At 46.4% G+C, this 26,197-nt stretch overlaps 1 protein-coding gene across 1 annotated transcript in view; it reads left to right on the top strand.

Annotated features, from left to right (window-relative positions):
- Positions 1-12,735: 12,735 nt before the first annotated feature.
- The window catches only part of P3H2 (prolyl 3-hydroxylase 2), a 67,305-nt gene continuing 53,843 nt past the window's right edge, over positions 12,736-26,197 (top strand). The window contains exon 1 of the mRNA XM_027884101.1: positions 12,736-13,572. Within this exon, the coding sequence (XP_027739902.1) occupies positions 12,943-13,572 (630 nt within the window). The 5' untranslated portion in view covers positions 12,736-12,942. The remainder of the gene's footprint in view (positions 13,573-26,197) is intronic.

Here is a 26,197-nt window from a genome sequence, read left to right as displayed (position 1 = left end):
CGATGGCCAAACCACTGCAGAGATGAAGTGCTCCTGGCATTGACTAGTGGCTGATGTCCCTTGTATTTTAACTCTGACAATTTCTGTGTGGACCCTGCTTATTGCTCAGGGCAGAAGAAACTCAGCCTTGACATAGCTTGGGCTGGGCACACGCAAACCTCAAGTAATGCTTTTTTTGAGCACAGAAGTTCATGCTATTCGCACAGGAATGTTTGTGTGCTTGCAAAACTGGGGGTGCAGCGTAGGGAAGAATGAGTTCCTGTGACGTTTTGTGATGAAAAAAGTGGACACACAGTTAAAGAAAAAAGCTCCCATTTTATCCTGGCCAAGCTTCACTGGGGAAACTCCAACAAAATCAGTGATGGTTGGCCCAGAGAGTAAGCATGTTGGCATAAGCATAAAATGAAGCATCCAAATGCTCACAGATGATTTATAAGAATTCCTAATACCTTTACTGCTATTTCCTCCATCTGCCTGAACTCCTTCCACACCATTCTCCCATCTGAGAGCAGGACTTAGCCTCCTTTTTCCTAAATGAGAAATCTGGGGAAGATATCTGAGTAGGCCCTCTCTGCAGATGGGAATGGGTTCAAATATTGAAGGGTTTCTCTTAATACAAACATGCTAGCTCCAGCTACCCTGGAAAACCAAACACCTCCCTTGGGCTCCTTTAGCAGGCAGTGTTTCCCCTCATGGAAACAGAAAGTATATGTGTAATGGATACAGCATCCTTTTACAGAAAATCTAGCACCAGCTGATGGTGATTTGGTACCTCCCCACTGTAACATGGGTAGTGTTATTTTACCTCAGGTTCTCTACTTGCTTCTTCATTTCTTCCTGTCAAGTTTGTCCCAGAGCTGAAGAATGCTTTTACATAGGTCCTTCTTCAGCCTTCATCTACATCTTCTGTTGTTAGGTCAGGGGCCTCTGGGACCTCTGCAAAGCCATGTTTAATGTTCTGCAGAGACCTGCCATGATTTGTGAGGAAGAAAGAGGATCACAGACTTTTGGTCTTCCTGTCAACCTGACCATCATGAGCTTGAAATATCAATGCAGGCTCTCATTTCAGCTGGAGCACAGGGCTCTTGGAAGATCTTGCTGACCCCGTCATTTCAGTGGAGCTTTTTTCACTCCCATGCAACTTCTGGCTGGAGATGTGCTGGGCTGAGGACAGGAGCCAAAGGTGGTGGCTGTTTTTAAGCAGCTGGGGAGTTGATGGTGGCTCACCAAGACAGTGCTGGGGAGGTGCCCTTGCTTGCCGATACTTGGCATTGAACCTGATGTCAAAGGCAACCCTCAGCACTGTCATCACAGCTGGATTATGCCATTTTCTCTCCTGAGGGTCTATCTCTAGTTGCTGTGCTGTCCATGAGCCATCCCCCTGGTCTAGGGACTGACCCTTGTGTCTCTACTAGGATGCTGCTATTTGGGGAGGGAGAAGTTGAAGAAAAAAGCCATAGGCACAGCCTTTCTGAATGCCACTGATAGGCAGGATCCTGACAGACAAGCTGCTTCCACGGAGTCAAAGAAAATCCCCTGAAGCCCTACCTGGCAGCTCTGGCCAGTGCCACGTGAGCTGTTCTGCTCAGATGTCAGTGCAGAGGGAGAAAGGTTTCCCAGAGATGACTCACAAATTCCTGGTGATGAATGTGCTGAGGTTTGTCTGAGATGAGGTCAGCTCTCACAAAGCAGGATTGCTGTAGGAGGGGGTTAGCTGATGATTTGATCTCCATCCTGTGTGTGTACAAAGAGGCAACACAACAGCCCCCGTGCAGAGTCCAGCGCTGGCACACATCCCTCTCTAATGGCTGAACAAATACAAGGATCTCTGCCAGCCTCTTCTTTGACACCTCTCTCTGTTGGATTAACATCTGCAAACTCATCTCGAAGCAGAATATCAGCAGTTCCTTGGGATTTGGTCAGTGCTTATAGTCAGCAATGTGTCAGGCTTAGAGGCAGAGACAGAAGCAGAAAGAAAAACAGGCAGTGCTAACATCAGACATGCTGTTATTTTTTCTTTCAAGGTGGTTTTCTAGATCTAATTGCATTCAGTAGTTAAAAAGTGCATTCATTTCTTCATAACCCGCAGCATATTGGGTGTCCCTGTTCCACAGTTGTTTTGATTTCTAGGTATTTGAGAGTTTAATAAGGTTTTGTGTTTGTTTAAGGAATTATTGCTCACCCAATTGAAAGATAATGGGACGCTGTAGACATGCCAAGTGTTTTTATGCTTCAATAAAACAACAAGCAATTTACACAAGGCAATAAAATGGTACCCTGCCTCCTCAATGAAGAAACACAAAGCAATGTTTGAAACGACGTCTAGCTCAGAAAATAAATCCACCCTTACTCAATGCACTCCATAAAACTAACTGGGTAAAAAATCCCCCCCATACACTCTCTCCTTTTCACAGAAGTTTGGAAAATTAGCACAAGATGTGCCTGAAAATCCTATAATGTGTTGGCATAGTTTGTCCCAAGATACGTTGCTGTCTATAAAACAACAGACTGACTACTAATTAAGACTTTCAAAGGGGCATAGTTTTTATCACTTATTCCATCGTCCTCTATTTCTTTTCTCTTTGGGCTCTGTCACTCTTTGAGCCCTTCCTGGTTGCATGAAACACTGAAGAACCCCATCTGATGTAAGGAATTGCCTCTTTACCCACTGTGCTGCAGGGCCCAGGCACTTGCAGGAATTTTCTACACTGGAATTCAGAAAATTTTAGAGGCTGTTCTGACCTTATGCCCTGTGAACAGCTCTGTCAGCTGTATTCAAGGTCTGAGAGCATCTTTGAGCCCTCAGAGTGGGCTCTTGTTGCCTCACCTGCTTCCTCTGTAACGGCCAAGGAGGATTTTGGAGTCCCATGGAGGCTGATGCTAGCAGGGAAGTAAGAGCCCTGTTCCCTCAGAAGTGTGTTGTCATTTATCTTATGTCAATTTGAGTATTGAGCTTCAAAAGCCAGCCTGGTTCTTCATCTGAAAGACCTCCTGGTCATAAGGATGCTCTGCCCTGCCCCTTCAGGGACTTCCATAGAGAAAGGATTTCAAGTTCTGTCCTGACTAAAGTGGCAAGAAGAGGTCTGAATCCAAAACAGGGTAAAAGCCCCTTCTTGTTCTCATGAGCCACTTTACTTTTGGCAGAAGAGGGTTTCTGCTGGCTATTTCCATGGGAAATGCCATGAGGAAGCCTGAGCTTTATATTTTGCCTATATGCAGCAGCTTGCACCATAAGTGTTGCTGTTGATGGTGCAGCAGGGACACCACCGATGATTAGAGGCTCAATTTTACCTTTGCAGATGCCAACTGAACTGAGGCCCTGAAGCACAGGATGGCAGAAAGCATGGTAGAAAATCACAGCAATGCTGCCCTTGATTACAGCTGGGAGACAGAGAGGAAACACATTCCCCAGGGCTGTTTGTGCAGCCCCTTTCAAAGACCATGAAACTCAGCATACCCAAGCACACGTTGCTTAAAAGCTTGTAGTCATTCATTACAGCATTAACCCTACTGGCACGAGACACCCCAAGTTCAGCATCCAGCTGTGGCCAAGGACTTTCTGAGATGCTTTTTAGGCCTGCATCTCCACCCAACCGGTTGTTAATCCCTTGGAAGTGCTCTGGTGACCTTTGCTTTGGGGTGCCTGCCAGGCCCTTCAGCAGCTGCTGCTCAAAGTGACCTTCCTGGCTTACAACAAGGAAGGCTGTTTAAAGAAATAAATATGCAATCCGGCCAGTTGCAAAGCCAGGTTCACAGCAGTCTTTCCTGACAAAAAATGGTCAGAATCTCCTTGAACAGCCTGGCGCAAAGATTAAAGCTTTCACATATCTCTTTTACCATTAAAATCGCATTTCTTATGAGAAATCCCCCTTCTTCCATAAAGGATCCAGTCCATTTGAGCCATCTGCTTGTCAAAGTATGATGGATTAATGCAGGAAAAGGTTGCTGAAGGTTTTAGCTCTCCTTCTCTGGGCATATACTTCAAAAAGCACCCTTGGCCTGGCACACAGAGCGAATCTCGCTCCTAGCCCTGAAGACTTGGCCAGGGGGATGCTTGTGAGACCAGATCACTGTTTCTGCAGAAATTACAGGGGTCAAAGAAGTAACCACACTCTAATTTCTAACAGCTGAGACCTTCAACGCAAGAAGCTGATACAAAAGCTGCACTGTCTGTGGTTTATTTTTCACTAAAAGCTGAAACAGAAACTAGAAAATTAAGGAAAACTGAGTCTTTGCTACTGTATTCAGACATCATCTCCTCTTGGCTGCCCTATGAAATCTTTTTTTGGACAAGTCCCAGAGGTAATGCAGTGTAGGAGAGAGGGAACAAATGCACATTAGGGTCTATTTTTAGTGATTACAGTAAGGCTGAGATCTGCTTCCCCCCTCCCCCCCAGCCAGTCCATCCTCAGCCAAAAAAGGCCCCAGAGAAACTACTGAAGCTGTACTGACCAGGCTGTGCCAGTGACATCCTCTCTGGCTGGGGTACTCACCTTCCATGCTTGACCCAGGAAAGGTGTCCCCATGCAAGGAGACTCAGGAGAGCTGGTTCCTCTGTCCTGAGTAGTTTCAGGCTGCTTGCTTCCCTGCCTGGGTGCACAGCACCTGGTATGCTGGGAATCTGCTCCCTCTAAAGCCTTCTCCTGCTCCCCTTGGAGAAACTGCCACTAATCAGAGAAACATCAGCTTTCACACAGCACTGCACCACAGGGAGCACAGAGGCAATTTCCCTTCCCATTCTTCAAGAGTGTTTCTGTTCTGCAATGTCTGTGATTATAGGGAACACTTCAGTGAGACAAGATATTTGCTCCTCTCCATTATCACCATCTGCATTTGCTGTTCTTGCCATATGTCCTGCAGCTGATGTTATAGTCACCCTCTGCTGTGCCACCACTGGCTGATGTGCAGTTGGTGTCCCTGGAGTTTGGCATCGCTTAGAAGGGTAGGAGAGGGTGGCACAGGGGAGATTGATGCTGATACTGATCTCATAGTGTTGTTCTTGAGCAAACTGGAGTCACTCTGCATCCTCACAGCACTGCTTACGCCCATGGTTTCCATACCCAGTCTGTCTTTACTTTGTACCACTGTGAAACCAGAGCAAGCATGCTGCTGCATGGGAATTTATCCAGCTTTACTTCAGCTTTAATGAAGCCTAAAAATTAGCCATGGGGGAAGAAAAGGAAAGACAAAAGAGAATGGGGGAATATGTCATTGCTTGGATTGGCAGAATTGTTCCAAAATGGAATGTTTTCCACTGGCCTGCAGTAGTTCTGCAAATAACGGCATTATTCAGCCACCTTTTCCAAGTTTCCTTCATCCATTCATCCCTTCCAGCCCTTTCTTCAGCAGGAATAGCTCTGCATAGTATGTGTGCAGCATCCAGCTCTCCTCAGTTATTGATACAGGTACAAAGGATAGGATGAGAGGAGGAATGATGGTGCAATCTTCTGCACACCTCAGCTGGCCACAGACCCTCTGTCTCCTGATTCCTTTTGGCTGGGGCTCACCAGGTGTTAGGAAGTTTCTCATGGGTTGGGGGCCAGGAGGCACCCCTGCTGTTGTTGTGTTACCTTGCTGAGGCCAAGCAAGGCACAGTAGGTGCTATGGACCCATCCCCAGGAGAATCTGGGTCATTGCAGGCTCCCAGCCCAACTCTGAAATCTTGGTGTTTTCTCTTGTTTGCCCTAGGGCCACACAGTTGGCTTCAGCACTCTGACTGCAGCATTACATCTGTGGAGAGTAACCAAGACCCCCAGAGGTCTGTGAATTACATGAAATGTTAAGAATTCAAGTTCTGCTTCCTTTCCCAGGAGTAATTTCCCTTAAGACAGGATTTTGCTGAGGTGTCCTGGTTTGGCTATTCCCTTCCCACATCTGGGTGGGATGCAGTGTGCCAGCAATCTGTCTGCCTCGCAGCTGTAGTGAAGTGAGTTTTATGTGTGTAGCAGAACATTTTAGGATTCTCTAGGATGAAAACTATGGCCGTATAAACCTAGCACCTTGCCATAAAAATGATTCAGCCAAATGCACTACGAAGTGTAGTTTTAACCACCTCTGGGCCTCTTTCTCTGCATGCACAGTGTCCATGATCTGCTCCAGCAGCACTTCACCCTCATGAAGATTTTTGACTTTTAACCATGGAAGGTCTTTGAGAAGATCAGGAGCTACTCCAACTTATACTTAACTGCACATAATTTCTTCCAGTTTCCCTTGTGCTACAGCTGATGGGACTGTAGATGTTATTTGCACCTCTTGGTTGACTTAGTCAGAACTGCATTAATGTATAGGAAAGATGGACTTTGAAAGGGGAGCCATAGGCAACTCGGTATTTGTGAAAGAAGTGAGCTTAATGTCTTTTATAGCCTCTCAGCCCCCCCACTTTTTCAGTGAATCATTAAAATTGAGAAAGACTGGCAACACAAAAGTCCCCTCTCCACCTCTGCCATGCCACCATTGGTGAGAGCCACTGGTATTTGCTGCGTCCCTGTTGGGGGATGGCAGCAGTGGGGGATGGATCCTGGTTATCAGTGCTGGCACTCAACCATGCCTCGTCCAGGGAGCTCCCCTCTGCTGTGCATGTTCTACTTCTCCCAAATTGTGTTTTTCATTTCCTCAGTGGGCTTTTCCTTCCTTTTGGGCTTCCCATGCAGCTCCCTCCACCCCTCTGATTTCACAAGCAGGACACTGGGTTTCCCACTGCGACAACTCTCCCTTCTCTCCCGTTGAGTTGCCCTCCTTGTGGGCCTCTTCCCCCTGCTTGACATTTCCTTCTTTCTTCAAGGAGTTGGGGTCTGGCTCATGTGGAGAGCTCTGCGGGAAAGACAAATATTTACTCTTGGAGTCACAGTCTCTCACTGCTTGGCAATGCAGGGAGAAAGGTCTGTGGATAAAATGTTGCTGTTAGCAAATTATATTTTGGTGGGATTGCAGCACCTACCTGAGCTGGCTCAGCAGCCCAATGGCTTACACATAATCTTATTTTTAAATATTTTCTAAGTCCTGAACGATATTTTGAGACCAGAGAAGAACTGATAAAGGGAATGACAAAAAGAATGAATGCATCAAGGTGCTCAGATGATAATGCACAGGAAAAATAAGCATGAGGTTATGCAGGGCAAATATATGGCTACACTGGATTTTGGGTTAAATATATTGATTTTAATGAGAATTTATTTAACATTTCCACTGAAAGATAGAGACTGCTTCAGACAGCTTTTGAGGGGCCCTTGAATATTTTCCTTGTTGTCCCACTTTGGTGCCCATATCCTGCTTTTACAAACTCTTATTCTCACATGTCACTCAACAGCAGCTCAGTCCTTGCACTTTTGGCATGAAAAGCCCCATTACAGGCAGCAGAGCTGCCAGCACAAAGAAACCTGGGAATCAAATCCATCAGATGTTTACCCCAAAGGTTTTCATGATCATGCTTTTTATGGAGAGCTCTTCCTTGGAGAGATGGTGAGTCTGCAAACATCCACACCAGCTGCACGTGAGCCCAGGCCACTCCATCTGCACATGCAAATCTCCACCAACCTCATTTTGGGCAGAAGAGGCGGTTTGCTTTGTGTGGTGTGTCTCCACCATCCCCTGTCGCTCTTCTCCCTTCACACAGTCATGTCAGGACGGCAGTCCTCTTGGAGAGAAGCATCACCTGCAGCTCTACCCCTCCTAACCCTCAGATTAATTCTGTGTCCTTCAAACCTTATTCAAAGAGGCCGCTTCAGCCAGTCTGTCCCAGCCCCATCCATTCACCATGTGTGGGACCTCCTAGAGCTGCAGCCAGGCTCTGGCTGTGCTTGCACACGCTCTACACTTGACCCATCATTTTGGCAATGTCACCGACTTCGGTCCAATTACAGCAGTCATGAATTGGACCCTGTTCACCCCCTGAAACTGCCACAGCTTACGGCTGCGGTTCAGACAGTTACACAATGAAACCATTCACACGACTCATTAACTCCGGACTATGCATTGAAAATAACTGTGCCATATGAGTCTCTGGTTAAATTTTCTCAGTTTATGTCATTTATAGGTACCTTCCTGTTCATAACAGCAACTCTAACCATGTAAAACTTTTTTTGTGCTGTCAGCATAGGAGAAGTGGAATGTAGAGCACAATATAATAATTTATTATTTATTTAGTGTAGTTAATTGTAGTCATCCTAAAGAATATAGGCTATGGAAGTATTTTAAATCCAAGCACAAAGATACAGGCATGTGGCCAACCCCTCCAAGACACCAGTGGGCCTTTGGTTGTGTATTTTATACTTTTTGAAGTTTATTTTTAGTGTTTTTTTTTTTTTTTTAATTTATAATGGCAGTAAAGCCAAGTCCAAGTTTCCAAGTAAGAAAGGTGTAAAGGCACTTGGAGTTCAATAAGGCTATCTTGTTGCCTACACATGGGAAGACAAAAGGATCCTCTGCTTATGTAATTTATATGACTATATTTCTCTGCTGAGTGCCAACAGCAAACCTTGTGTTGTATTTGTCTGTGCTCTTGTATTAAGGTTTTTGTGACAGATGCAGCACAGGGATTTCTGTGTATCACAAAGTGCTTACAAACTAAAGCCCATGTCCAAAGCCTCAAGAGGCACAATGGAGGGATCATTGCAGAGACGGCTTTGGGGAGTTAATTTTAGTTTGTGCTGCAGTAGAGAATCTATGGCAAATTCTAGAACACAAAATCTTGTCCAAAAAAGGCAGAGATACAGTGAACCCCATGAAATGAAGCAGAGACAGGACAGACCAGGACAAAGAAAAGAATGAGCTGTCAAGCTTGGCATTAATAATAATGTGTAGCAGGGAGAGAAATGGACAAGCCTGTGCCAGGGCAACTTTACTAGATGCTGCAAAGGAGGTCAAGGGATGACCTTCACAGTATGTGATGAGGATACCCAAGTGGGTTATGCACTTAGAGCAATGCTGTAAGTAAAGCTTTGCTGGCAATCATTTTGTGCTTCTGAGGGGTAACATCAAGAGGACACCATAAAAAAAAAAAAAAAAAAAAAAAAAAAAAAAAAAAAAAAAAAAAAAAAAAAAAAAAAAAAAAAAAAAAAAAAAAAAAAAAAAAAAAAAAAAAAAAGAGAGAAGAGAGAGAGAGAGGATGTCATCAATAAGATATGAGCTAGATATGCTTTGGAGGAATGTCAGGATAGGGAGACGCTAGGATAGAGGACACCCAGCATTCTTGCAATTGTAGTTTATAGAAGAAGAACATCCAGAATTTGATCACTGCTCAGATGTCTGTTTGGGGAATAGTCAGTCCCAGGTCCTGAGCCTGCAGAAATATTTCTAGGAGGAAGTAAAAGTTAAAAAGTTTAGGAAGAAAACTTAAAAACCTCCTGTTCACCTGTGCTGACCTCAAGGCATCTGCAATCTATCCAAAGCAATGCATCAGAGACAGGCTCAAACATACAGTGGAACAGTTGTGGGAGAGTAGATTTTTAAGTCAGAAGCAGAGAAATAACAGGTACAACCCAGAGCAGATGCAGTGGCAATCCCAGCAGGCACCTTGTGTTCTCTCCATCCACATTCTGCACTGTTGCAATGTGGCACATCTTGCTATAACAAAAATAATAATTTACCGAGAAAATTCCTCTGTGGCCACTCATTCTGTCACCCTGCCCAAACCTAGACCAGTTTTATGTGACACGGATAGATTTTTCCTAGAAGGAGAGCCTTACTGCAGCACATTTTTTATTTGGTATTAATTTACTGACATTTGCTGACATTCACAACCATTCCCACAACTTCTTGAATAAAAAAAAGATGTCGGGTAGATGGAGGCATTCTGTGGAATTCAGGTATGGATTCAGGTCAAAATCATGAAGTACTTAAAGTAACAGATTTGATATGTTCAGCAAACTTGCACTTTTGTACATGAGGCAAAGACCAAAGCTCTTCATAAGGGTATGTTGTACTTTTGCATCTTATTCAAAGCTCTCTCTTTCAGTAAGGTACACGGCTGAAGAGGTCACCTGTGTTTGATTTGGAATTATAAAGTTTGTCCATGATTAAATATGAAAGCAAGTCTACAAATGAAACAGAGAGGGCTTGAAACTTAGGTCTGCTTGTACAGTGCATGTTGAAAAGCCATTTTGAAAGGCATTTTAAATTCTGCTCATATCTTGTTGCCAAATCATCAGTGGTTTGACTCACACATCAGAGTTTTCATCAAAAAAAAAAGCTTCAGATGAACCTATTTACGTAGGAAAAGGTCTTTCAAAACAACTGCACAGAGGCCAGGATCAACACCTGAACACGGGCTGAGTTGTTACATTTTTAGAATTATTCCTTTCATTAAAGGCATGAGGGATATCTCAGGCATCTTGGGGCCTGATTCAGAGTTGTAACATCCTAAACCAGTAATTGCTCTGCTGGGTGAAATCCTGCCTTTATATTTTCACGGCTTCTTCCCAACTCCATGAAGGAAAGCCCACCTTGCCTATGGTGCTGATGGCTGTAGTAGCAGCACTGCTGAATGTTATGGTCCAGATTTTCTGCAAGAACAAGAACAGGGGACCCGTAACCTTCTTTCCATCTGGCTGCTGCTCTGGCAGTGAACAGGGTCATAAAACTAAAGGTGGTTGCTCAAGCAACTGGACTGAATGTCCGAGAGATACCCTGGATTAAGAGCCTTTTATGTGCTAACTACTGTTGAGCTCTTTTCTGCAATTAGGTAGCAATGGAACATTAAGGTGGGGGAAAGCACAAACTTTTGTGACCAAAGAAATCACGACCCCAGGAAGGGAGACTACAAAGTGGGGTGGAAGCAGTCTGGTCCTAGAGCGAGTGCCTACCGAGAAAACCTGGGAGAAGGAGCAGCAGAGTTGGGCTGGGGGGTCTCAGAGCTAAGAACATTTTCTTTACTGTTTTAAAAGAGACTTTTAATGGAAAAAAGATCTGGATCAGAAAATGCATCAGTCTGAAATAAAACATTTTGACTTCATTCTGTCTCCAGTCACTCATCCACTTTCTGCATTCCTCCCTATGCGGGGCCTCAGTGTTATCACTGCAGGAGCAGAGATGTTGCTGACTTGGAAGCAATGGGGAATTACGTGCAATGGGGAATTACTTCTGCAAATAGATCATCTGAGGTGCATGCTTCAGAAAATGCACCTAAGGAGCCAAGTGTTTTCTCTCTGTGATTTGGAGCAGAGCTCACTCACTCTCTAAAGTTCTTCAGTCATCAGTGGCACCTCTGTGATGCTTGAGAAGGTTTAAGTAGCCCTGTCATAATGTCACCTCCACTCTCCAGGAATGCTGATAATCTTTCTGTTGCAAAAGGCTTTATCTGGACCTCATAGTGCACAGGCAATTGTTTACAGCGTGTTCCCCTCTCACTGGAGAGATCCCTTCAGGGTGTTTGGTTCCTCTGTTTTGAGTACCCTCCCCAGCATACCAATCTGACAGGGCAGAAGGAAGGAGGGACATCCAAACCTTTAAAACATTTTTAGTCAATTTGCAAGAAAGCAACAAGGATGATTGTTATGAAATCTTTGCCAGCTGGGAAGGATCTTCACCAAGAATGCTAGTAAATCTCTAGCCGTGTGGAAAAAAACTTTCTTTATGTGAAACTTGTAAACTTACTCCATAATCTGATCACTTGCCCAATGAGAGGGCGTTGAGCCCTGTTTTTGGTCCCGGACATAGCAGTATAAACAAAGCACAATTTGATCAAAGTCACTAGACCAGCAGAGGAGAATGCACAGCATGACTGTGAGGAACATCTGGCCTGATGCAGTAACAAAATCTGGACCAAATGGATTTCAAGCATCTCCCCTTTGCACCTATTTTAGTCTATGAGAAGACAGCCAACATGTATAGAGATATTCCTGAAATGACTGAAATAAGTAAGGCCACAAAGCCTTGTACTGAGCACAGTGCTGCACACACAGACTTTGGAGTACTCAAGCCCAGAACAGCTTACAATAAACCATCTAGTGGGATCCAGGATTTGGCCATTCCTTCTCAGGAACAGCTGATTTCAGCCAAATTAACTGTGTTAAGATGAAAAACTTCTTGCTGACAGGTGTTCAACACTGAAATTATTTAAAATGCCAACTAAGATACTTTTTTTCACGTGTCACTAGACCAGATTGCCAAATGTCTTGTCACAAGAATGCCTTAAAATTCATGCAAAAAAATGAGTAACATTTTTGGCAAGGCAGGGCATTGCAGCACTGGAAGAGAGAAATCTTGGAGGAATCGAGACAAACACACAGCTGGGAGCTGAAAAGGCTTCGCCAGCCACTCACTGTGCCCATCCCAGATGATTTATTTGCAGAATTCCTAAAGGCGGTAGGCTGCCGGGGCAAGAGTGGCGAGGGGGGGGTGGAGAACCCAGCGGAAAACGGCTCCAAGCAACAGCCTCGCAGGGAAACAAAACCAAGCATCCTTCGAACAAGGACGCCAGGAGGGAGGCAGGAGGACGCGTGGGGCACGGCACGGAGAAGAGGGAGGAAAGGCTGCTGCTGCCACTGACATCACCCCGGGGAGATTTCCATTTCACGATGTCATTTACCAATCCCTGCAGCCGCCGGGGCGAGCGGCGGAGCGGGGATGCTCCGAGCGGCCCCGGCAGCCGGTCGCGCCCCCTCCGCGCCCCCGGCTCGCTGCGGGGGGGCCGGGGCCGGGCCGGCGGCGCGGGCGGGGCGGGCCGGCAGCGCGGGGCCCTTTAAGAGGTGCCGGCGGCGCGGGAGGGCGGCACAGGGCCGGGCGTGCGGGGAGCCACGGGCCCGGCGCGGGCAGAGCCACTGCCGAACCCTGCGCACCGGCCCCGGAGCCCGCTGAGCCCAGAGCCGCTACACCGCGCCCGCCTCCCGCTGACCGACCCCCGAGTCCTGCTACACCGACATCCATTGCACAGACCGCACCACACAGAGATCCACTGCACGGATCCCCGGACCCCCACCGGGCGGACTCCGCCGCGCGGACCCCCGCATGCCACTACGCCGACATCCACTGCACGGACCCCACTACACAGAGATCCACTGCGCGGATCCCCAGACTCCACCGGGCGGACGGACTCCACCGCGCGGACCCTCCAGCAGCCCCGCCTGCGAACCGCATCGCCCCGAGCCCGGGCGCACGGTGCCCGGAGCCGCCGGTGCGGGGGGCATGGCACCCGGGGGGAGCCGGCCCTGGGGGTCTCTGCTGCCGCTGCTGCTGTTGCCGCTGCTGCCGGCGGCGGGCGGCGGGTGCGCGGCGGAGGGCGGCCCGCTGGAGCCCTTCGATGCGCTGTACGCCAGCGGGGTGGAGGCGTACTACGGCGGGGATTTCGCGGGCGCGGCGCGGTGCCTGGAGCGGGCGCTGCGCAGCCGGCGGGAGCTGCGGGCGGCGCGGCTGCGGTGCCGGCGGTCGTGCCGCGGGCAGGTGCGGCTGGAGGCGCCGGGCCCGGGCGCCGGCGGGGACCTGCCCTTCTTTGGGTCGGTGCTGCGGCGGGCAGACTGCGTGCGGCGCTGCGAGGAGCCGCGGATCGGGGCCGCCTCCCGACACCGCGCCGCCGAGGAGGTGCGCGCCGACTTCCAGCGCAGGGTGCCCTACAGCTACCTGCAGCGCGCCTACATCCAGGTAAGGCACCGCCCCGCCCCGTCCCTCCTCACCGCCCTCTTCACAGGGTTACCTGCGCTTCCCTGTTCCCAAACGTCCCACTTGCACCTCTCTCAAGCCACTCAGCTATGGTCCCCCTTGCAGCGATCTCACTGGTGTGTGCGGTCAGTGGTCATGGCCAGTTCCCGAGACAGAGCATCCTGGATGACAACGTGGACTCTGTCCAGCTTTGACTTTCTTGTACTTTTCCTGTTTTGTGTTTGTTTATTTGTTTTGGGCTGGTTTGTTTGTTTTCTGGGAAGGATGTTTTTGTTTGTCTTTTAGTATAACATAGCGTAATTCTGAAAATAATCTGCCTTCAGTTTGCAGAGAAGAGCCCCCAGAAACCCCTTATTAACCCTCCAATGCCCTCTGTCCCAGAGGTGCTTCCCTTTCAGGCATGTTGAACTGATGCTGTGTTTGAGGAGGTGGAAGTGTACGTGAGGCTGGGAGGTATATAACCTCTTCTCCTGGAATTTGATGTTCGTTATCCTTGATGTGATGTGAAATACTTTGTGTAACACTATGCAGTAGTTAGCAGCCACTGACATCCTGAGTATCATCCTCTTATCACAGTCACTTTTGCCTTATAGCTGCTACCTTCTCTGAGAAAAATGATGTCATTCTTTGAACTTCTTTGCCAAAAAGAAGGAAAATAAATAATAAAAAACCCCAGCAAACCCCCACCAACCCATACTAGGATAGTTAATGATATTTTTTTTTATTCATTCAAGATTTTTGCTCTGTCAAGCCATCTCCCTATACTAAATCTTCCTGTTCATGACTAGTAAGGACAGAAACTGTGGGAATTTTGTTTCATGCCAAGCTGCATGTTTAAAGCATTTCTGGAGCATCTCCCTCTGGGTTTATTTGAGTACATTCATAGCCTTTTAGTTGCTATAGGCAATCTAATACATGAAGACCTGCACAGTGGAGCACAGGAGGGGTGATTCTGCTGAAATCCATTTCCATTTGGAGAGGCAAACATCTGTCCTAGGCAGTGCAAGTGCCTGTGGTGCAGTGCCTACACAGCAACACATCAAAGAGGCAAATCATCAACTATTGCATTTTGAAACCTTTTGGAAAATCACAGCTACATTGCTTTTTCTGTACTTCCTTTTCTGACATTGCCTTAATGTCAGTTTTACAACTCAAAGAATAGAACTGCATTGGCTTAAACTCTAGTGTCCACGTGCTGCACAGAGTTCCTGAAAGAAATCCTGGGAGTGAACTGGAACTGTATCTCGGCTTGTGCACAATGCCAGTGAAGCTGACAGAATTTTCCTGCGATCCTTACTATGAAAGATTCTCTTTGTAATGTCAGCATTTGTGGGAAGTGACACTAAATTTGCCAGATTAAGTGATTTCTTGTCTTGATTTCAAAACCTTTTCCAGACTCACTGATGTCAAACTCATTGAAAAGCTTTCCTCCGAATTAGGGAATAGGTTTTTTGTCTCCCACTTCAGTAAAATTGATTTACCAAACTCCAGAGGATTTTGGGGGTGTGGGCTGGTCTTGCAGTAGTTAATGCATTTATGCTCTAATGCTGAGACTGAGGTTATTTTCCTCATTTTAGATTGCATTCTAATCTTATCAAAGCAATGTGTTGAAAGCAGCCCTTAAAAAATTTATTTTATGTGTGACTCAATTTGCTTTTGCAACATCTGGAGACTTTTTGTGTATGCTAACAACCGATTTTGCTGCTCTCTGAATAGTGGATATTCTTGTTGTCTGCGTGACTGTCCAGGTGTCGAGCACTGTAGCCAAGGGAAGGTACTTTTTGAGTAGACCTGTTCACGTTTTCAGTAAGTTTTTCTTGAACCCTTTCTGAGGCTCTTGGGTTTTCTAGGCAGCACCCCAGTCAGCTTTGTCCCACAGGGCAACCTCCAGTGATTTGTCCACATCCTCACCTTGCTGCTGCCTGAGCTCTGCTCCCAGGACTGCACTTTTGCTCTGGCTCAACAAGTCTGTGCGCAGAAGAAAATACTCCACATCGGATTTGCCTGCACTTGCACAAAACATGAGGTCTGACGTTTAGCCCTTACATACACTCGGATGTGAACCATCCCCTCATGCCAAGGCTGAGTGCCAAGGCGTTGGCATGTTCCCTGAGGGTTGGGATGCACCAGCTCCACATTCTTTGAGTAGACCTTGGCTGCAGCATCTGCTTGGCATTTTGTCTGAGAAGGGGAGCTGCAAAGCGGGGCTTGTGCAGAATCCCCCCACCTTGTTGTGGGTGTGTGGGCAGGCTGCACGGCTCCAGAGGTAGCCATTTGACCCTCGTGTTTTGCTCCTTGAAACCAAAAAAGGAGATGGGATGAGGTTAAACACCCTGCTGCGTGTCCTGTCCAGCTCCTCCCCGGGCTGCGTGGGGAGGCTGGGATGCCGGGCACTTGTGTAAGGTGCTGGACGGATGGCAGGGTTTGGTGCCATTTGTGGTTTGAGAGAAGAGGAGCAGCCTGGAATGTCCTTCCCACCTCCCACTCCCGCAGACTTCATGCTTGTTTGTTTCTCAGGAGGGGAGAAGCACATCCCTTCAGGAGGGAGTGACAGAGCAAGGAAAAGATGAAAAAAATTGAAGGGTTTGGCTCTTTTGCAGTGCTTTGAAAAATGGTGCTGAATATACATGAACTAATCCTTGCAACACTCTGTGGGGTAGGAAAAGCAAAGGCTTTGAGTCCTGCTGGACAGATGCATAGGCCAAACACTGGCCAGCACTGCCTGTGCCTCAGCTGTTTTGGGAGCAGGCTTGGGGCTCCTGCTGCCTCTGGTCTCTCACTGCAGAGCAAGCACCAGTGTAGTCTGGCCCAGTTGTGAGCATGTGAATGAGACTTTGCAGTGAATTGGTGGAAAACTGGTGCTAGAATTGGAGGTCTTTGACTTTTTTGCTGCTTTTTTTGCTTTTTTTGGACTTTTTTTACTGGACTGTAGCAGCAGCTGTCCTGGGCTGCATTGCTTCTGCTGCTGAGCAGATGCTCAAGATACTCCTGCACAGAGCACTATAAAGAGGCAGAGAGGTGATGATGTGTTTAGGTGAAATACCCATGGTATCCCTCTGTAAGATATTCCATCAGCCTCTAAATCCATGTCATCCTATCAGTCTCCTAAATTTATCTTTTTTCTCTGTACTTTTCTGAAGTAGAAACAGTGGTCTTCTGAAGACCACTTTTCTGTTTCACAGATGTGATCTGTGTGGTTTTGGTGACTGTAGCATGATGTGAGGGGAGACTGTGGTGGACTGCAGGAATGGGACAGCTTGAGGATTTAGCTGGAGGTTTCTATCAGCATCAGGATCAGGCCTCTGAGGTTGACTGCAGACTCTATAGAGACTATAGACAAATTGTATTGAACAAGCAGCCCAAGTCCAAATGTGCTTGCAGATCTTTGGAGCTTCTGAATGTGCACTGTAAGTGGGAAGATTCTTCCTTTTCCTAGGATAGCTGATGCTTTCAGGTAACTGAGAAATTTACTGGCTACAGGTAGCTGAGGCAGTTAGGATGGAATGGGTTTGAGAAGGTGTGGAAACAGAGAAGGAGATGAGAACATGGGATTTAACTCTTGTGAAACATGTGTTGGGCTTTTGATCCCACAGAGAAAAGGTCCTTCAGTGGGTTTCTGCTGTCATGTCCCACAGGCAGGACAGTTTACCGTATGCTGGTGGCTCTCTGCTGTATGCTGGCTCTTGGTCTTTGTCAGCGAAATACCCTCTAGGCTTGGCAGGTGGGTGTGAGGGGATCTCTTTGCCCTCATAAATGTTTTTATTAATCATGTCCTTCTTGCTTTGCTGCTTTAGTCATCTTGTTTCTGTTAAAACCTAGCCTGCAGGCCATGATGTTCCTAACCCTCCTTTTTGGAGTTCTTCTAACTCTGAGAGTGAGTGGAGGGAGAAAGAAATGTACACAATGTACATTATGACAGCATTTGCTGCTGTGTGCTGCTGACTCAGTAGCCGTGTCGGAGCTTGCTGTGGATGGTCTGCCATGAACCCTGTGACAGAGCATTACTTCCAGTCCCTGGTCTAACTCCTGCAAGTCAGCTTGGTCCAAAAATAACAAGCAACTTGGAAAAACTGATCACTGTATCAACTGCAAATGTAAGTCTTGTGTCTCTTCTACCCTACTATCTCTTCCCTTGAGGTCTCTTTCTTTTGTCTCATCCTGTTCCCAGCCACAGAACTCCCTGGCCTGTTTGCTGGGTTGATTGCTATAGTCCATTTTAATTTTCTTCTTTGTATATTGATGTGCTGTTATCGAGCACTTCCTCCCATTTTGTAAATACTGACTTGCAATGGTCTTGTCTTCCCACTTGCCTGTATGCCCCGTTGCACATCAGTGAAGCATGTCAGGAATCGTACGTATGTAGTCTGTAACCACCAGCCTTGGATCTAGATGAGAAAAAGCCTTTTAGTCTGTGCTTGGGTTTAAAACAATAAATAAAGCAAGTCCCCAGCATGTCAGACATTGCTCCTCTCTTAGTAATGCCAGATTGTAGGTGGAGCAAAAGGGGCAAGAGTCTGACTGCATCTGGCTTATTCAGTCCTTATCTTGAATTCCCCCCTTGCCGTATCTGAGATGTTCTTCAGTTCTGTTATCATCATGGTTTCATGTGTTGCAAGCATAAAACGATGTTTAGGTTTTCTGTGTTGTACGGGAGGCTGTTTATTTGTTCTTTAAAGCTGTTTCTTTTTTTAAAAAAAGGTCTTGTTTGGGGAGAACTTCCACTTTTATCTTCTCTGTCGGGTCTTTCACGCTGCAGCTGATGGGAGCGCGTCCTTGGGTCACACTGTGCTGTCCTGCCACCCACACCGCCAAGATTTCTGAAATGCAACACAGACACAATAATGACTTGATAAAAGACCACGGGACAGAAACAAAAGAAACAGAGTGGGAACCCAAACTTCAGAAATCCCTGTAGTATAGATCATTGCCTGACTCCAGTTCTGTCTTTGAAAACTGGCTGTTTATGAGAATCCAAACCCAAGGGAGGAGACTTCTGTTATGTAAACCTGGACCTCTAACCATTCCAGACTGATCCTTCTGGCCTCTGCCAGTGCTCACATAAGTCTCACCACCAGCCACTCTTGGGTGTCTGAGCAGCTGTAGCAACCCTCGGGATGGTTATTAAGATACCTCCACCAAATTCTTTCCACCTCAAGTAACTACTCACTGCTGCCCATCTCTGTGCTGTTTCACAGGGCCAGAGTCCTTTATCTCCAAGACAGACATCTGGATAACCTGCCTAATAATTGTGGAGTAACTCTGGATTCACACCAATGTAGTTGTTTAGGGAATTTGGTTTGTTTCACTCAAGGACTGATATTTTCCGCGAACATTTTGTGCAGTTTTCCTTCATGCTATAATAAAGCATGGACTTAAGCAGATAATAGGGTTCTGTCTCAGGATGAGCTGTAGCCTTTGGGGGAAATGTGGTGGCTTCACTTGCAGCATCTCTTTGGTAGTGACAGAAGATAATGTGTAAAACCTCTTACTTTTAAAGTCTTTCCTAAAGTCTCCTAAAGGGGAGCAGCCTACTGAGGCTGTTTCTCACCAAAGCCACACCACCTGTCCTGCGAGGTCTGCCCAGGAGTTGATCTTGTTTTCATAGGCCTTATATGACACATCCCAGACAAAGACCTATAGTAAAACAGTCAGTCAGTAATTATTATTTGTATTATTATCATTAGTGGTGTTTATTTATCTTCAATCTTGAGAAGTAGTATTACTCAGATACTGGATAAATACATAGATCCCAGAATTAATCTCTTGGAACGTCTCTTTATTTAGATTTTCTGAGAGAGCATTCCTAGTGCTCAGCAGAGGGTAAATGTTAGTGCTCAGAAAGTTAAAATTATGTAGACAAAAATAAACTCAGTTTATGGGAGGGAAAACTCTGAGTCTTGATGGTTGGGTCAGTGTCCTGGAATTAGAACAGGATATTTAGTCTTGCCCTAAACTCAGGATAGTGACCCTGTTTCTGTTGTTGCTGACCACTTCAAATGAAATATTTCTAACATGTTTTGGATTGAAAGTATTATCAGAGAGGGAAAGAGGTGTCCCAGTGGTTCAGTACTACCATTAGCAAATGTAGACTAGGCACATGTTTTTGTGGTGAAGGTGTCCCTGTCTTCACAGGAGACTTAGTCTTGACTTTTTTGACTTGATTCTGGTCTGGTGCTGTAATAAAAGTTAGATGGTTGTAGTGACTTTCTGATTTTTTTTTGTTCTATTTTTCTGGTGAATTTTCCTTTTTCTTTCTTTTTTCTTTTTTTTTTTTTTTTTTTTTTTTTTTAATAGAGCAAATCCAAAGCAACACTAAGTTGTTTGCAGTTTTCCACATCATCTCAACTGATAGCAAATTGAGCTCTGCTCAACAAATCAGGACACGGTCAGTTAGTACAAACTTGTCTTGGGCCCACTCAGCTCATTTCATACAGCCTAGTAATCAGCCATTTGATAGCCAGGGCTACTTCTTGTGTTTTGCCAAATTCCTCTTTCTCACCTCATAGCTATGCAGTCATGCCAGGGCTTCAAAATACACTTGCAGCAGGTCCCAGACTGCAATAATTCTCAGTCTTTTGGAGAAAATAAGATAAGTCTGGATTCCTCTTTATTTCTTGGCAATCCCTGATGATGTGGCTTGGATGATGGATGAGACAGGTGTGACTCACATGGTTTCAGTGGATCTTTTGAGACCTTAATCTACATGTCTCCCAATGCATGAGCTAGGTTATATCTCAACCAGAGCAAAACTGAGCAGAGATGGTGCAGGACAGCCCAGATTCCTGCTGCTGGGCGGTCACCTGAGAACCTGCCCCTTCTCTATTCTTTTCTCTCCTTAGTTTCTCGTGGTTTTTGCACTGTCTTCTGCTGGCTGCTCCTTGGTGTGCTGGGATGTGTCAAATGACTTTTTGTGCTGCCTGTTAAATCTCATCCATATATCCTAGCGAACTCTGCTCTGGCTTCTGCGGAGTCCTTTTGTTGTCCTTGGCCTCAGGAATAACTAACAGCAGCCGATAATGAACTGCATGTGAATGAGCAATGCAATTTAGCCCTGCTAAGCAAACTTATGCCCAGTACTCTCTAGCTGTGCTTGAGGTTTCAACAAGGATTATTCCAATTTCCTTGTACAACTGGTGATTTCATCGTGGATGGCGTGGGCAGTAATGAGACACCATCGTGTCAGTAGCTGAGCCGACTCCTGCCAACCTCCTGAGCATTGCTGGAGCCTGGCTAGCAGGACTCTGGGCGCAAAGCAGTGCTGGATGTCTGGAGCAAGGAAGTGAGGGGTTATTTGTCCTATTTTTTTTTTCCTTTGGAGGTGGTATGAATTAGTCATTGTGATTGGGTTTGTTCCCAAGGAGTAGGAACCCCTGTACTCTGCACATGGCATATTTCCATGTGTGTAGTCTGGACTGAGGCCAGGCTGAGTTTGGATAAATCGATGTGAACCCGGAGTGACCCAGCTGAGGGCTGTGGAGTTTCTCTGCCTTAACACTGGGGAAACTGAGATCAGGACTTGGCCTATGCTTTTTAGAAGTAATGGATGGCAGGAAGGAGAGAGCGAAGTTCTTTTGTTTCCAGCCAATGTATCTGCAATAAGGTATTGACATTTTTATTTCTTGGCCATGAGCTGGTGATTACTAATGAAGGCAGGGGGTCTGCCTGTGGGTGGGTTCAGGCAGCAAAGAGCTGTTCCTCATCACTTTGTACCTCCCAACCAGTCCTTCTCCTTTCCATGACAACTGGTCAGTTAAACAGACCCTCCAGGGCTGACGTCAAGGGTCAGGGATTTGGCCACCAAATAATTACAGCAACAAAAATAGCATCTCTTCCCCACCCCTTCCTTCCCACATGCTCCTGCTGAATCCCGACTCATAAATGTCCTTTTTTTTCTTTCTTGGATGGAAAGCAAAGCCCACGTGTATTAGCTGGAACATATGGCAGGGTTTGGCTGCAGCCCATCAGTTGTGAAGGCCAAATACTCACTTGTAGCTTCTTGTTCACTAAAAAAAAAAAAAAAAAAAAAAGGAGAAAAACACGTTCTTTCAGGGTTGGATGAAAGGCTGGGTCTGTGCTAGTGCTGAGATGGGAAGCAGATAGGGTGTGGGACAGCACGCCGACAGTGCTGTCGTGACGAAGAACATGTCCCCTTGCAGTGCAGAGGTGACAGGCTGGCCATTGAGAGGTGGCCTGGCGGCAGTGGCCACCTCCCCCTGCTGTAATGCTGGTTCTCAGGTCAGGCAGAGTTTGCAGACAGGCTGCTCAGGAGGTCATCGGCACCACAGGCACAGAGAAGCCAGGAGTTTTTAAATGTGGGTTATCCAAGGGCAGGAGAAAATTCTGTCTTTGTAGCATCAAAGGTTTTATTAAGGGTTGGGAGAACATTTAGGAGGTGGCAGAAAACTCCTGAAGGAGAAGAAAATGAAGGAACTTTGTCAGAAGTGGACTGTCTGCACCACCAGAATGTACCTCTGTCCCAGGAGTTTCCCACCAAGGCACTGACATCAGATCTGTGCAGTGAATGGTTTCCCTGAACACGCTGAATGACAGGGGCTCCTATGGGATATGTGTTCAGTGCCTGAAAAATGGAATTTAGGTCCAAAGCCAAGTTCATGTTTGTGCCTTTAAAAAAGTCTTGTTTCCACTATATAAGGTATGGAGTGGTGGCCTTGATCTCACATCATGTTCCTGCAGAAGGATGAGCCTGAGACTATGCTGTGTCCAGTCAGAGATGGGAGCATTTGAATCCAGAAAGCCTTCTGCCTGGAAAAAAAAAAAAAAAAAAAAAAAGGTGGGCAAATCCTGCCTCAGAGTATTGCAGGTAGGGCACTGCCTAAACCCACAGCTCTTTGAGGCCAGGGCTGGAATCCCGAGGGTGTGATGGGGAGATGTGCTGAAGTTCATAGCCCAGGGCTTTGGGTGCAACTTCCTTTGAAGATGTAGCCAGCAATATTCCTTCCCAGGAAAGATCAATGTGGTACTGGGAGAAGGAGCTCAGAAAATATCCTTCAAAATATTTGCTGAAGGTGTTGCTGTGACTGCCCAAGGACTGAAGCAGAGTCTGTTAGTTCTCTTGCTTAGAAAGCTGTTTTCAAAGTGGTTTTTGCCAAGGCACTGCGTGTTCTAAGGCTTATAAATATTCTGGGGCATCTGTGACCTGAGTTACTCTGTCTCTTTGGAAGCAGATGAGAAACTGCAAAGTTTCATTGAAATAGTCTGAAAGGAAGAGCACTGACTTGTGGTATGTTGCACTGTTCTGTGCTGGAAAACTCTTCCCCATCCAGGGCTGCCAGCCTCATCCAAAGGATTTCTGATTGAGCAAAATATTTTAGTGACAGAGAGGAAAATGTGTCGTGTCTTATCCCTATTTTCCTTACTTATGAAGCTGTGTAATAGGTGGATTTTTTTATGGATTGGTATTCTGAGGTGATTCACTGAACAACAAATTTAATTTTGTTCTTGAGAGTCTTTCCAGAGATAATCTTGGGGATGTAGATAAGTGATAAGGGATTGATCTTTTTAAAGGATTTTATTAAACCTCATTCTATTTTAAGGAAGTTAGAATTAGTTAAAACTCACTATCAGAGATTTCACTTCACCTGTGTCCCTTTCAGGTGTGTTGTGAAGCATCCTGTCTGCTGGGACTGCTGATCTTTCTGTGTCACAGGAGCTGAGAACAGACAGGAGTTTTCTCACCTGTGGGCAGCATTAATCCTGGGGATGTGTTTGCAGGCTGTTAACCAAGAGTTGGGAGACACACTGAGCTCCAGAGGCAGGTGAGGAAAGGCTGTTTGTTTAGAGGGGGACTCTGCGTGGTGTTGCAGATCTCTGATCTCTGCTGCTGAGACAGGGACTTGGGACAGGGTTTGCTGTAGCCTGAGTGAGTTCTCTTAATTACCCTGGTGCATTCAGCACACTGTGCCTCGGCACCTCAGGGTGCTGCACTGACTGCAGATTCCTGCTGGGGACTGTTGGGGAAGCTGGTCACTACGGTTCCCTTCACTTTAAGCATTAATGCCTTTTGGCAGATGGTGGTTCCCTGTATCCCGTGATTGGCAGTGTCAGTTTCTTTAATTGGCAAGTCGTTTTCTTTAATTGTAAGTATTGCATCTTGGTGTCCAGATGCTGGTGGCTCTGCTGCTCCTCTGGAGCTGGCACTCCAGGGTCAGTCACAGACCCAGTGTCTCTGACTGGCCCTTGGGTTTGTCTCTTCCTCCAGCCATCTACCTTGGCTCACTAGGGTGCTGCTAATAACACTTGGTTTCAGACTGAATCGTGCTACAAGGCAGGCAAATAGCAAATAAAACAGCAATGTGCCACTTTAGGAAGCAGCTTGTCCATGGCATGTACCTTCTGTACAGCCCAGGCTGGGCTGCAAGGGTCTGGTAGCTCACTGTGAGCACGTTCTGTGTGCTGTGAGGATGGGAAGGACATCCTCAGGCTCCTTACCCCTGTTTTTGCCACAGGGCTCCTTCCCCACGTACTGCCCATGTCTGGGCTGTAATCTCCAGCTGAGTTACAGCTGGAGATTACAGTGCTGAGTTACATGTAGCACTTTTGCCTTCATGGGTGAGTTGAAGCAATTGCACCCCTGTCTCTCATCAGCATGATCCTCACCCAGCCACCTTTCCTGCTCCTTGGGTTTGTTCTCCACCACCCAAACTGCCTGAATCTTTCTCACTGTAACCTAAGCATCCCTAGACCAGTCACCACCATATAAAGGGGCAGTTCCTATACACAGTGCTTTAATGATAAATTAGGGTCTCATTCCTGTAGCCTCAATGACTTGGGTGTAACTAAAGCACAACATGAGACAGGAGTGCCTGGTTGGTCCCCAGTGCCTGGGCAGGGAGTTCAAGCCTGGATGATGGGAAGGCTGCAGTAAGCAGTGTGACAGGAGGCAGGCCTGCAAGGCAGTGGTTTGAAGAGGACAAGGCTTGTAGCCCCCTGATTGCCTGGGTTGTGCAGGGCAGTTTCAGTTTTGGCAGCTGGACTCTCCAGTGTGGCAGCTGAAGCACTGAGAGTTGAACTATTCTGTGGTTCTTTGGATGTTCCTGAACTCAGATCTGAGTTTAACAAAAGGGATTTTCCCATCTTGGGAGACTGATTCCAGCCTGATTACTGTTTGGGGTGTTCAACAAAACAGTCCCTGGAAAATGAGTTTTGCGCTGTAGCAGAAGGCTTCCCACAGTGGTGTTTTTAACTCCAAATCACTGTTATTTTAATCACTGTGCTTCTGTTTCTCAAATTTATTTTTGGATTTTTGCTGTGAAATCTGGCTAGATTATAGACTCCTAAATAAACCATTTTTAGCCTCTAACGTTTTTTGAATCCAACCAGGTAGAGAGACCTGAATAAGCATTTGTCTGGACTTCTTCAAAAGTTACAGCACTTAAAGCTGTCACTGAGTTGCCAGCAACCAGTGTGCTCAACTGCCTTGGAAAGCACAGTGTAGAAACCATACTGTCCCTCAAGATGCTTTTGAGAAGTATTAGATAGGCAAGGTTTACATGCTTCAGGCTTATTGTTTACATTCCTTTGTTCCTTTGCTATTTTATTCCATGTTATTTTACATGGTGGATGTTACAGTTCAGCTGGTGGAGTTGTGCTCAGAAAGGGTTCCAGGTCTCTAGGAATCTTCTATGCTGTGGGTTTGCTTTGGTCCTGCAGCCAGCTTGTGCTGAATAACAAAGTCCTCCTAAGTAGGATTGACAGTTGAGCTATTGCATGCTTCAGATGTGTGTCACAGGCTCTTCTCAGGTGCACAGATACGCATGGAGCTGGGGTGATGAACGAGAAAACCCTTCTGGTGCCTGCCTGTGCTGCACACCTGAGGCAGGAGGGAGTGCTCAGGTATAAGAGCCAGCAAAGCTTTGCCTCCTGAGTAAGGGATTATTTCATTGGGGTAAGAATGTACTTAAGCCTTGAAAAGATTGTCTGTGGGAAGTGATCAGGATTATTGTGCTGAGTGAAGCAGAGTGCTTGTGTAGCTGTCAGTGCTTTGAAGTGCCATGGTACAGCTGGGTCAATAGTGCATTATATGAACTATTTTACTGTCCATCTTATTTAAGCTACCTAATGCCAACTTTGGAAGCTATTTTCCGCTATGGAGGGAGAAGAGCTAAGCTCAGACAGCTGAGAGCTCAAACATGTTTAATCTTGCAAAACTGCAGTAGATTTAGGCTATGCCATTCTCTCCCTTTGATGTGCCTGCAGGCTTTGCCCTCTGCTCTTATCTATAGTCAGTGATTTAGCAGTCCTGAGCACAGAGAACTAGATCTGTGTTTGCTTACCATTAGGAGTCAGAGAGCAGCACTTGGCTATCTCTTGTTTCAGAGCCAGGATGCTGCTCACGCAAGCAGAGGCTTTGTCGCAGCAGGGACTGGTGACAGCAGAAGGATGTCAGTGCTAGGGAATTTCAGACAGAGATAAGTACCAAAGGCTGCTGAAAATAGCAGGGTTTGAAGCCTCCTGAGTTGCACACTTTGTTCTTGGTCCATGCTGAGGACAACTGCTCTGACTGCTGCACTGCACTGTAAGTTGATGATGGATTTAGCAGTGTCCTCACAGGTGTCTGGATTTGAGATCTGGTGATATTAGCAATAAA

This window comes from Empidonax traillii, unplaced genomic scaffold (genome assembly GCF_003031625.1).
Source record: "Empidonax traillii isolate 1590-97213 ecotype Southwest subspecies unplaced genomic scaffold, ASM303162v1 scaffold138:size3245559, whole genome shotgun sequence".
NCBI classification, from domain to species: Eukaryota; Metazoa; Chordata; class Aves; order Passeriformes; family Tyrannidae; genus Empidonax; species Empidonax traillii.
This window is presented reverse-complemented; position numbering and strand designations above follow the sequence as displayed.